The 13,322-nt window shown below is 38.7% G+C and overlaps 1 protein-coding gene across 1 annotated transcript in view; it reads right to left on the reverse strand.

The window, feature by feature from the left end:
- Nucleotides 1-1,551: 1,551 nt before the first annotated feature.
- The window catches only part of uacab (uveal autoantigen with coiled-coil domains and ankyrin repeats b), a 39,591-nt gene continuing 27,820 nt past the window's right edge, over nt 1,552-13,322 (reverse strand). Inside the window, exons 6-12 of the mRNA XM_029425550.1 lie at nt 10,502-10,572; nt 10,028-10,134; nt 9,271-9,452; nt 6,349-8,438; nt 5,945-6,097; nt 5,211-5,276; nt 1,552-4,502 (exon numbers count right to left, since the gene is read on the reverse strand). Of these exons, the coding sequence (XP_029281410.1) occupies nt 4,431-4,502; nt 5,211-5,276; nt 5,945-6,097; nt 6,349-8,438; nt 9,271-9,452; nt 10,028-10,134; nt 10,502-10,572 (2,741 nt within the window). The 3' untranslated portion in view covers nt 1,552-4,430. The remainder of the gene's footprint in view (nt 4,503-5,210; nt 5,277-5,944; nt 6,098-6,348; nt 8,439-9,270; nt 9,453-10,027; nt 10,135-10,501; nt 10,573-13,322) is intronic.

A 13,322-nucleotide genomic window follows, 5' to 3' on the forward strand; every position in this document is an offset into this window, starting at 1 on the left:
GGGATTCTTTGCGGCTGGGAATGGGGCAACAATGGTAAACCAAATGGCCGCAAGTGGATGTATGGGACTGATTATGACCCTGGAAATTAGATTAAAGAGAGATCCACCAACAGATTGAATTGTATTTGCCATAATTGCTGAGAACAGCTTATTCGTTGCAGACCGCAAAAAAGAGAATCATAAAACCAAGGAAGGGGGGGGGGGGGGGGGGGGGGGGGAAGAAGGAGGGGGGAGGGCTGCCACTTGAAACCAGCAAGCTTTTCTCAAAGAAATCAAACCCAGGACAAGTCTTGTATCAATTAGAGGGTGTGTGCATGTTGTGTTTGTGTGAACAGAGGATGGGATAAGACATGGATGAGCTCTTACTCATAAAGCTTTGCTTTAAGCTTGTATTATTTATTTATTTATTGTAGTATTAGTTATCTTGATTTTTGATTATTTTCAAGCCAATTCAACCACACTGTACTTTTTCTTTTTTAAAATGAAAAATTCCCCTGTGCTCAGTGACTGTGCATGCCATGAATTTATCTGAAATTAGATAACTGAAATAGCCCTGACCTCTGTTCTCAGCATCCCGTTGAAAAGAGCTTTAATGAAAAATAAATCTTGTGAAGAGGAAAAAAAAAAAGGACCAACAGACAAATCAATAGAGGCACGGGCTCAAGGATAAAAGAGAGCGCCGTGTGCCAAAGAGCTACTCGCTCTCATTCCTGGGTTGATTGTACTTAAAGTGAAACCACATGAGCTGAGCTGTTTCCACAAAGGGGAGTGAGAGCGTGTGGAGCTGAAAGCACACATTTACTGTACGACTTAAAGCCCCTGAACACTTGGTATTTCTCTGTAACATTAAATATTCATGACTAAATGAGCACCAATCAACATTAAAGTTCAGGAAAACAAACTTGGCTAATCTGCTTCATCAGGTTGTGTGAGTGTCGCTTCATCAGGTTTGATTGACGGTCGTCTGGAAAACAAAACAAATCCCACAACTGGAAAATATTTCTGATTAAATTATTGATGAATCCTGATTGGTAAACAAAAGTTTGTGTCATCACGTTTCCAACAGAACCACAACCACTTGAAAAAAAAATAAAAAGTAGGGACGAAACCAGTGAATACAGAAATCTTTCATGTAAAATAAACTAAACTATTCCGACTGGCAGAAAATTCTGTGTTTATATAGAACCACTTTGTTCATAGTAAGAAGCTGATTGAGAAAAAGGTTTTCAGGTCCTTTTATCTGATTTACGGAACATAACGTGCAATATTATGGACATAATCATTGAACATTTCAAATTAACCCTCTACCTGTACTTCAGATTTTCTATCATACATATGAGCTACATGCCTCTTCACACACACACACACACACACCTCACCAAGAATAATCCTACCGTTAACCCATATATAGGATCAGGATGTCACAAAGTAATTTAAGTTCATCCTCTGGGGAACACGAAGGTACGGATTTTCATGGCAATCCATCCATTGTGTTTTGAGGTATTTCAGGTTCTTTATTGTAGTAATGACAAAATACACCGAGCAAATATGTAGTTTTCTATGTTAGGCACTTTTATTGATTTTGTATTACTGATTCACAAACACAAACATTGTCAAAGTCATCAACCAATTTAAACAGATTGGTATACAGTGCATTTATTGAGAGATTTAACTGGATTCAATTGAAATAGTCTTTGTTAACAGTAGAGGGAAGACAATAAGTGTTAATGCTAACATCTGCATAACAAAATGCAAGAGGTATTTTCTAAACTATCTGTTGGTGTAAAGAGTTTTTTGGCCAAAATATATATAAAAAGAGTGAGAACTTTTACATGGTAAAGTGTGTTAGCTGATAATGTTAAAGACAGGAGTGCTTGAAAACACTAATGGTTAAGGTGTTTGTTTATCCACATAAATAAAGGGATCCGTTCTCTTCTTATCACATGGCGTCCTACAGTAAATGTTACCCTGAATGTGTTTTGTGCCGTTCTACTTCCAGACCTGCTGAATATCAGAATTGTCACACTGTAGTACAGTAATCAAAGTAGTACAAAGCTATGAAAAATATATCAGTGTAAAGGCATGAGACTCGCTCAACAATCACAACACCACTACACGACACCATCAAGAGTCACAAGGAACTGGCTCAGGGGTACGCAGAACTTGCTCTAGCAGAGAAATCTGGTTTTATATGAAGTCAAACTTCAGCTGGGACATTTTCTGTTTGAATGTAGTCATGCAAAACAACAGCTATTAGTAAATTGAACTCTGTAAATTTAGTTTTACATTCACATTTCAAATTCTATCAGCTATCTGTGAGATGTAAAATACATTTCCCAAAGTGTTGTAGATATTACAGCTTCCAAAAACAACAACTGCCTACCCCTGGGCCACACTGATTATTACAATTTCTACCAACTTGGCCTGCCAAGTCTCTCCACTAGAGGACACTCTGGTTTCAACAAAAGGACAACGTGCCACTGCAAACTGTAGGACACAGCAAGAGATCTCCACTCCTCTCCCTCCGTGACTCAAATCCAGCAACAAGCGTGTCCAGACTGATGTAAGCAGACTGCGTGAGTTACACGACTCCCAAATCTGTCACATTACTATATTTACCATATACCAAAATGGCAAGTAGTTTTAGATTTGGATTTTTTAACCCTCTTCAGGTTTTCGTTTTATTCTGAAAACACGTGTGCTAGTTTGGACCTCCGGGAGATGATAACTGCGCCACAAAATGAGTAAAGAGACACTCAAACGTCTCAAGAAAGAAGCGGACATGAACAAGGTTAAAGGCACAATGAGTAGGATTTTCATAAGAAGCAATCTATAGATCATTATTTATGACCCACTAGAAGTCTGCGGACGTCTGCATGTATTTTTTCTATTTTGCTGTGTTTAGGACGTTTCTGGTCGCCAACCTATGAAAAGGTAGCGACCATGTGCCAGATCGCAAGCACTCATCCAAGAGGAAGCTACAAAAATGGCGGACACAGTGCCGAAAATAATAAAAATATAGCAAAACACCAAGCTGAAGAAGCTTGTTCCAAAACGAGAGTGAATCTGGGGTTGGCTTTCACCTCGTTTACAAACAGCAACCGACAAATCCTACTTGTTGTGCCTTTAAATAATAGCTTCACATTGATTCAAGTCTGTCTTACAACAATGCTCAGATGACCACATTAAGAGTTAGTCTGTCCACACTGGACGTGAAGAGATCCCATAATAATGCTCTTCCAATATAAGAGATGGAGGACAACATCCACTCTGTGAGACAGTCAAATCACGAGGCTAACTTCCAAAATTACAGAGATTTTACTACAAAATCTACTCTTTTTCTTAAACCATGTCCCTGCGGCTCAGCAAGGAAACACAAAGAGGGAATTTTGTATTAAAAAATAAGTAACTCACTTGCTATGACTAATTCATACTAATGAAGCCTCATATTAGCTATGGTTAAACTTTGGAATATATCTTACATTATAATCCTGTAAGGAAGAGATCTCTTCAGCGCCAGATTACAAAAACTCCTTCACTATACATATGGGCATGTGAGTATTGTATTAAAAGGTTCAATATTTATTTTTTAGTGTCCAGTATGAAGAGGGAGAATAACCCATCTCTCAAATGCTAGCAAACAAGGCTGTAAAAGAAGAAAACATACGTGTACTGTATGAGAGCGGACTGTTGGGTGGGAATGTGAAAAGTGGTCTTTGTGTTCATGTCCATTTGACTTTTCAGCTGAGCATTTCAAGAGTGAGTAATGTATGAAAAGGACCTACATTTTAAACAACTGAATATAATGGGTAAAAGCGGCATCAAAGATTTGCATCATCATTTATGAAAGATTTGACAGAAATGTATGAAATCTTATTTTCACTGTAAGATGAAGTAAAAACGTTTTGCTGCATACATATGTAGATCATTAAGTAAGAATGATTTCACAGGTCAGTCGGATACAGAAATGGATAAAATAGCTTTTTTTTAAGTAAATTGAGGTTTTCTTGAGTTTCTACTAAGGTTGAAATTAAACATTTGTATCTAAAATCTACAGTTTCATTCACAACATTGATATTTGGGAACCAAAGTGCAGCCATACTACAAATAATTGTCTATTAGGAGAAATCTTGCCGGATGACAAACCCACACACGCACAAACACACGCACGCATACACACACACGCACACACACACACACACACACACACACACACACACACACACACACACACACACACACACACACACACACACACACACACACACACAACACACACACACACACACACACACACACACACACACACACACACACACACACACACCACAGGCACCCACAGGGGCCACAGCAGGGGAATTCAGCAGAGGGAGATGTGAGAATGGTGAATTTGAGTCAGCAGGCAGCATTTTGTGTAGTCGGAGGAAGCTTCAACACACAAACTCCTGTCTCATGCGGATGATCTGTAGTAAGGCGGCCTGGACGTCCTCATCCATGTGGCCCTATGAGAGAAAAGAGGCAGAAAAGAGTTTTCAGTCGATCCACTGGTAGCGATATTTCTCACTGTAAGCTCTGTTGTCCATTACGCCTCAGCTCCTGACAGCTGCGGTGCACTTACACCTTCATATTTTGTTTTTATAATTTGGGCGGAGTCATACGGTTTCGGCCATTTCCTGTTTTAATGGATTTCCAACCATTAGAGCTAATGGTTGGAAATCCATTAAAACAGGAAATGGCCGAAACTGTATGACTCACATGTTCCCAATCCATCTGCACTGGCTGCCTCAAATAATTAGCAGGCTTTCACAACATTTCACCGCAGTATAAACCTTTTAAAGTACATCCTGCTTTTTGTGACACATTGCTGAAAGTTGGTTGATCTTGATTTCACAAAAACACAACCATCACAGGCACGATGTCATAAACTTCTCTGAATGATGTATATATAAAAACAAAACAAGCCAATGTTTGCAAAGGTGCGATTGTTTGTTCTTTCGTCACACAAGCCTTCATTTTTTTATCAGTTCACATTTATTTTGCCATGAATTCTGCTCTCAAATCTAATCAAACGTAATCTCTGTGAGCTCAACTTCCTTATTGTTCTTAACATACTCATAAAGCGGTCTGAACAACTAAATGCTTTAATTAAGACCATTCATGGGAACGAGACAAACTCTCCCCTTCAATAGAGATTAATGAGAGGAACTTACCTGTGCTGCACTGAGAAGATGAGTTCGATAAATTGAAACCACCTCCCTGTGTTGCCTCTCAGCATCCTTATGGAGCAGAAGAGAAAGACATGCAGACGACACAGTGGTTATTGTTTCGAACAAATGGCCAGCGTCGTATATACTGACGTGGTGCAGTCTTGGTGGTGTTGAATTCTTATTTTCATAAAGTAAAGAAGATGCACATGGTGCGATCACTATTATAAATCAGTCATTTGAGGTAGGCTTTATGTCAGGCTTCCCACACCTTCTTATACTTTAATTTAAGGACATTCCTGGCCAAATTCCCTCAAATTCAGGGAGCCAACACAGCATCAGGGTTAATTAAAGTCTCACTTTTGGGAGGCAGGTGGTGCGAGACAAAATGACGGTGGGAGACACGCATGCAGACAGTGGAACGTAGCCTTTTATTACCTAATGTAAAGTCAAAAATAACTTTTCTATTGTTGCTCAAAATATATCAATTCAAGCACTTTAAATGACCCATGTCAACTGATCTATATTTTCAACAACTTTCAAGGCCTTGATTCTTTCACCTCAAATTCAAACTTTCAAGGACCTGTGGGAACATATTATACATTTTATTCTATGAACTACCTTATGAGCCAGTAAACCAAAATACCACGCAACACATGGATATTGAGGCAAAAAAACTAAAAGACAGTTACTGTTCAAAGAATATGCATGTGAACATCATTTCTCATATTTCCACTCACAGCCAGCTGTTGCTGCAGGTTCTTGATCTGGACGTGGAGTGTGTCGATGTGCTGCGTCTGTCTCTTATTGGGCGTGTTGCTTGTGTAGGCCAGCTGTGACAGACCATTCAGCGCCTGCTTCAATCGCTCAACATCTGTCAGCAACTCTGTGATCTGACAAACAAATATTAAAATCACACAAAACTGCGTAAAGAAACTAAAAGGACATTTTTATCCCAAGAAAATTGATTTTCTTTCAAAAACAATGTTTCCCCTTAAAAGTCAAAACAGACCAAATAATACTTTTCAATGGAGGATTATCACATTGGTAATTTATAGAAAGTTACAGTTAGCTATAGTCAAACACACATACTGCCTGCACCAAAGTATAAATAATAACACCATGACTGACGAGTTGTTACTACCTTCCTGTCTTTGGCTTCAGTCTGCTGAGCTGATGTCTGAATCCTCCTCTGAAGATCACAGATGGTGCGGAGCGACTCATCATATCTCTCTTTCAGCTCCCGAATTTCTCTCTCGATGACACATCCCTTCTCCTGGACAGCCTCCATCTCTGTGCGCGCCGTGCTCTCCTCCACCTGTGCTTGGGTTGCCTCCCGATGGGCCTCTTCACTCTCCTCTGCTAAACTCAGTAGCTTGCTGCTCAGGGTGGCAGCCTCCTCCTCCAGCTGCTGCTTCTCTTTCTTCAGCTGGTTCATTTGGTCTTCCTTGTAGCGATTTTCCTCAAGAGCCTGTGTGGCCTGAAGGAGCTCAGATTGCAGGGCAGATACGTCTTCAGCCCTCTGGGCATTGTTCTCCTCCTCTTCGCGGAGAGCCAATCGAAGCTTAGCCACCTCGGCCTCCAGGGCATCCTGGGCCTTGGCCTGTTGTTGCAGCAGAGACGCCTGATCCCCGCGGCGTTCCTGAACTTCTTTCTGTAAGGCACAAACCCTCAGGGCCTCCTCCTGCTGAGTCTCTTTTGCTTTCTTGCAATCAGCTTGTGCTTGCTGCATGGCGTCATGGAGGGCTTTAAGCTCTGTGTCGTAAGTCGCTATCCGAGTCAACTCTGATTTCAGACGCTCCTGGAGATTCTGGAACTGAGCGTTGCTGAGGGCGTTCTGGCCTTGAAGATCAGTTTTCTGAAGCGTTACCTCCTTGTGCGACTGCTCCAAGTTCACCAACTTCTGAGTTAATTCCTCGAATTTGCCCTTGAACTCTTCCTCCACATTCTTGTGCTTTTCACTGGCAACCACAGCACTATCTAGTCTCTGCTGAACAGATTCAATCTCTACTTTTAGTTTCTCTTTCTCCTGTTTGTTGCTCTCCCCGGCAGACTTTTCCTTGTTATACTTCTCTTCCATTTCCAACAGCTTGACTGTCAACTCCTTCACCTTGGCACTGTGAGAGTGTTCTTTTTCCTCAGCCGCCGTCAGTGGGATAAACTTGGACTGAATAGCCTCCTGTATGGTGTCAAGTTCTTTCTTCTGCGCCTCCAGTTCTTGGGTGAGCTTTACCGTTTCCTCCTGAGCCGACACATACATCCCTGACACTTCTTTTGCTCTATTCTCTGCCTCGACCACAGCAGCATTCAACTCGTCTGCGATAGCTTTGTGGTCTTTTACGCTCATATAGTCTTTTTTCATCTCCAACAGGACTTTTTCCAACTTTTCTTTTAACTTATCGTTTCCTTCTTTCATTTTCTTCAATTCTTCTGCACTTTCTTTTCCCTTGGTCTCCAATTTCAACATCTCAGCTTTGACGCTCTCCAATGTGGAACTTAGCTCCATCTTCACTTGCTCGTGCTCCTGCCTGGGAACATATTCTCCCTCCAAGCTCTGTTTCAGAGTCTGGCTCTGCGTGGTCAGCTGTACACACTCTTTAGCTCTGTCTTCACATCTGCTCTGCAGAACTTCAATTTTCTTCATCAGGTCGCCGTTCTGAGACCTCAGAGCGTCCATTTCACTCAGGCGTCTCTCGCTGGCGCTTTGGAGACTGCTGATATTCTCCTGCAGCGTGGGCCTCTCGCTTTGAAGCTGCTGGACTTGCGCCTCTGCTTTTCCGTAACGTTCGCTGGCTTCTACCAGTTTGTCCTCCAGCTCCTCCAGAGCCGTTACCATGTTCCCCCGAGCTTCATCGTGCACCTTCATGGGTATGAAGTCGATCTCAATCGTGCTGTTGAGCTCATCCAGCTGCTCCCGCAGTATATCCCTCTCCTCCTCGCTCTCCTCGACATCCTGAATCAGAGCCTGGCTTCTGGCAGTCACGTCGACCAGTTTCCTTTTCAATGAAGCATTCTGCCCTTCGAGAGCCTCCAGTATCCTCTGTTGCTCCTCGGCAGACATTGCCCCCGAGCCTCCCTGGGATGATGGACTGTCCAGCTTTTGGTGGAGGTCGGCCACCTCCTCCAGCACACGATCGTAGTCTTCCCTTAGCTCAGCGATCTGCCGTTCTTTCTCGTCAACTGCGTTGCTCAGCAGGTTTTTCATGTTGTCAAACTTCTCAGCCGGTAGTTGTTCTGTATTAAAAGAATTTTCATTCTACTCTCTACAGCCTTTTCATATTTCTGAACCTGTGAGGTGCTCACTGCATGCAGGTCCTACACAATATGTAAAGTAGTGTGAAGAACAACAGCTGCTCCTCACTATATGTGAGGTTTAATGGATGGTGTGTGTCAGTAAACTGAATGCTGCAGATTTACCTGTCGCTTCCACTGTTCCATCTTTGCAGCCTCCTTATCTGGAAAAAAAACGAGAACAACAACAAGCTCAGACTTCCTCCCACATGTCATCAAGATTTGACAATATCAGGCATCTTTATAGAGCACTGTTCCTCGAAAACAAGTTCAAGGAAAGGAACGCACACAAACATCAGAGAAATATGGTTTCAGGAAATAATTGTGAAAGTCAAGACTATGGCTAAAGATAGGGTAAAGATCCAAAGTGTAGAAAAAACGTAAAAGACAAAAAGGGTAGAAAATATAGATCCATACAGAATAGGGCAACAATATATAACAATTCTAGATACTACAGCAAACCTAAAAACAGAAATTAAAAACAAAAAAACATCAGGGTATTAGTAGTTTTTGCCTGCGTGCATTATTGTTTTGACATACTTTCATTGTAATGTGCCACACTTTGCTGTTGCTATGAGAGTCAGTGACTCACCTTATGAGTAACACGTCTACAGACGTGCTGCTCTTCGTCTACTATTACTTTTCACCTTATGTAAAAATAAATATGTGTACTCGGCAGTAAACAGCATTGTTGCCATCCATGATGATGCTAATTATGCTCTTCGTGCATCTTTTCATGCAACAAACAGCTGATTGTGTTCCGTCTGAATCTGACCTCTGGTGGCTTTGTCGAGGTAAGTTTTGACCATCGCAACAAGCTCCAGGTTCTTGTTGAGGCGAGCGTAGTGAAATGCATCGTGACCCAAGCCGTCTACTGCCTTCACGTCAGAGCCACTCTTCAGCAACACCTCCACTGCATCCTTACAGCCGTACTCGCAGCCCAGAATCAGTGCAGTCCTGAGGGGGTCAACAAAAAGATTTTATGAGCAAGAACATGCACAAACTAGCTATCAAAGTGTGTGGCAAAAACAATAATGCATCATTTCTTTTTTGTTTACTGGTGGTGAATAATTCAGAGCTGAGCGGAGTTGATTTGTCCTTTTTGCTTTGTGTTATAAATGCTGAGAAACCGCAATAAATGAGTCCGGTAAATTTTAATTACACTGTTGTGATGTAAAAAGTCACATTAAATACTTAGAATAGAAATGACTCTATTTTTCCTATATTTAAAATGTATGAAATCATGACACTACTGCGATATACAATTAAGCCATGAATTTTGTGTATGGTTGTACCCCCAACAAACATATGACTCCAGTATGCCGGGCAAATGTACTTTAAAATATACAATGACATCTTATTTAGAACATAGCACTATTAAAAGCTAGCACAGGATTTACAGATGTTTCTGTGACTTTATAGTAATGATAGAAAGACTGTCCCTGCAAGGAAAACTACAGAAATGCAAACTTCCGATTATTGTATTTGCCAAATCTTCAGAAACAAACCCCATGAGGGGTGACGTCACTTACTTGTTTTGTTTGTCTCGGGTGGTGATGTCGGCCCCTCGCTCCAGCAGCAGCTGACAGATACGTGGATGACACATCTGGGTTGCCAGCACCAGAGGTGTCCTGCCATCCTGGAGAAAAACAAAAGACATACACATGAATACACGCATGTACATCCATCCACAAAATCACGCAGTTATGACGGTCCAAAGAATCAATTTGTATCTCACCTCAAAGCATAACAAAAGGCTCAGAGTAATCCAGAATATAGAGAGTGCTCATTCATGTGGACTAAATGAGTATTTATTGAAACACTTTTTGTGCAGCTCTAACTGATCTTACATGAAAAGGTTAAAGCCTTTAAAAAGCAGATCAATATACATTTTAACTATCATAACTGAATACATTGAAAATTAAAATATCTTAGAACAGACCATAACAAAACAATGTGTGAAATGAAGTAAAAAAACAACAACAATAGAATCAATCAATTCTCACAAAATCACTGGCATTCACAGAAGCACCGCTGTCACAGAGAAGTTTCACACTGGAGGAGCAGCCAGCCATTACTGCGGAGAAAAAGAGAAGAAACGACTGCAATCATTTCATCCCAATTATCACTGAAATATACAAGTGCGTCAATCAGGTTCAGCAGCAGCAAGGACCTGGTTTATACACTCAAAAGGTAAAAGGCATCAAAAGCACTGTTTAAAATCAAGATCGCACAGTTTCATAATTATACTGGAACCTTTTGTGTAATGTGGCAGATATTAACATTCATGGGAGCATGTGGATGCTCTGCTGATGCACTGAAAAACATGGTTAAAGACGGTCACGGTTTTAATTTACTTTAAATCACAAAAGGTCAAATTGGCTTAGCTGTGGGGCTTACCCTAACAATATACATATATATACACACATATATATATATATATATATATATACACACATATACACACATATATATATATATATATACATACATACATACATACATACATACATACATACATACATACACACACACACACACACACACACACACACACACACACACACACATATATATATATATATATATATATATATATATACACACCAAAAAGCATGAGTTGTGATCTCAGGTTTTTGCACATTTCAACCTCAGATTCTGTCTGTTGCTTGCTGCTCGTGTGAAAGCCCTGTCCCTGTCATAATTGTGTGACATTTTAAATTCAGAGGTTTGCTTACGTAGGCAGGCTTGTGAACCTCTATCTCCCTTTTGCTTAACAAAGAACGACATTGTAGTCGTCGCAGAGCATACTGCGTGTGTGTGTGCAAGCGTGTATGATTCTCGGGGGTGTTGCTGTAGAAATGTAACTTTGGCGACCGGCACACTAATGGGAAACCCTTTAATTCAGAGCACGCACAACCACATAGCACCACAAAAAAAGAAATGCCATCGCCACTGAAGGTAAACTAGAATAAAGAAGAGTAGAGTTACTAAAGTAAAGTAGATTAAAATAGAGTTACTAAAGTAAAGTAACTAAACTAAAGTAGATTAAAGTAGAGTAGAGCAACTAAAGTAAAGTAGATTAAAGTAGAGTTACTAAAGTAAAGTAGATTAAAATAGAGTTACTAAAGTAAGTAGATTAAAGTAGAGTTACTAAAGTAAAGTAGATTAAAGTAGAGTTACTAAAGTAAAGTAGATTAAAGTAGAGTTACTAAAGTAAAGTAGATTAAAATAGAGTTACTAAAGTAAAGTAGATTAAAGTAGAGTTACTAAAGTAAAGTAGATTAAAATAGAGTTACTAAAGTAAAGTAGATTAAAGTAGAGTTACTAAAGTAAAGTAGATTAAAATAGAGTTACTAAAGTAAAGTAGATTAAAATAGAGTTAGTAAAGTAGAGTACTAAAGTAAAGTAACTAAACTAAAGTAGATTAAAGTAGAATAGAGCAACTAAACTAAAGTAGATTAAAGTAGAGTTACTAAAGTAAAGTAGAGTTACTAAAGTAAAGTAACTAAACTAAAGTAGATTAAAATAGAGTTACTAAAGTAAAGTAGAGTTACTAAGGTAAAGTAGATTAAAGTAGAGTAGAGCAACTAAACTAAAGTAGATTAAAGTAGAGTTACTAAAGTAAAGTAGAGTTACTAAGGTAAAGTAGATTAAAGTAGAGTAGAGTTACTAAAGTAAAGTAGATTATAGTAGAGTAGAGCAACTAAAGTAAAGTAGATTAAAGTAGAGTTACTAAGGTAAAGTAGATTAAAGTAGAGTAGAGCAACTAAACTAAAGTAGATTAAAGTAAAGTTACTAAAGTAAAGTAGAGTTACTAAGGTAAAGTAGATTAAAGTAGAGTAGAGTTACTAAAGTAAAGTAGATTATAGTAGAGTAGAGCAACTAAAGTAAAGTAGATTAAAGTAGAGTTACTAAAGTAAAGTAGATTAAAGTAGAGTAGGGCAACTAAAGTAAAGTAGATTAAAGTAGAGTTACTAAAGTAAAGTAACTAAAGTAAAGTAGATTAAAGTAGAGTTACTAAAGTAAAGTAACTAAAGTAAAGTAGATTAAAGTAGAGTAGTTACTAAAGTAAAGTAGATTAAAGTAGAGTAGAGCAACTAAAGTAAAGTAGATTAAAGTAGAGTTACTAAAGTAAAGTAACTAAACTAAAGTAGATTAAAGTAGAGTAGAGTTACTAAAGTAAAGTAGATTACAGTAGAGTTACTAAAGTAAAGTAGATCAAAGTAGAGTTACTAAAGTAAAGTAGATTAAAGTAGAGTTACTAAAGTAAAGTAGAGTTACTAAAGTAAAGTAGATTAAAGTAGAGTTACTAAAGTAAAGTAGATTAAAGTAGAGTTACTAAAGTAAAGTAGAGTTACTAAAGTAAGTAGATTAAAGTAGAGTTACTAAAGTAAAGTAGATTAAAGTAGAGTTACTAAAGTAAAGTAGATTAAAGTAGAGTTACTAAAGTAAAGTAGATTAAAGTAGAGTTACTAAAGTAAAGTAGATTAAAGTAGAGTTACTAAAGTAAAGTAGATTAAAATAGAGTTACTAAAGTAAAGTAGATTAAAGTAGAGTTACTAAAGTAAAGTAGATTAAAATAGAGTTACTAAAGTAAAGTAGATTAAAGTAGAGTTACTAAAGTAAAGTAGATTAAAATAGAGTTACTAAAGTAAAGTAGATTAAAATAGAGTTAGTAAAGTAGAGTTACTAAAGTAAAGTAACTAAACTAAAGTAGATTAAAGTAGAATAGAGCAACTAAACTAAAGTAGATTAAAGTAGAGTTACTAAAGTAAAGTAGAGTTACTAAAGTAAGTAACTAAACTAAAGTAGATTAAAATAGAG

Source organism: Cottoperca gobio, chromosome 3 (assembly GCF_900634415.1).
Source record: "Cottoperca gobio chromosome 3, fCotGob3.1, whole genome shotgun sequence".
In the NCBI taxonomy this organism is placed as follows: Eukaryota; Metazoa; Chordata; class Actinopteri; order Perciformes; family Bovichtidae; genus Cottoperca; species Cottoperca gobio.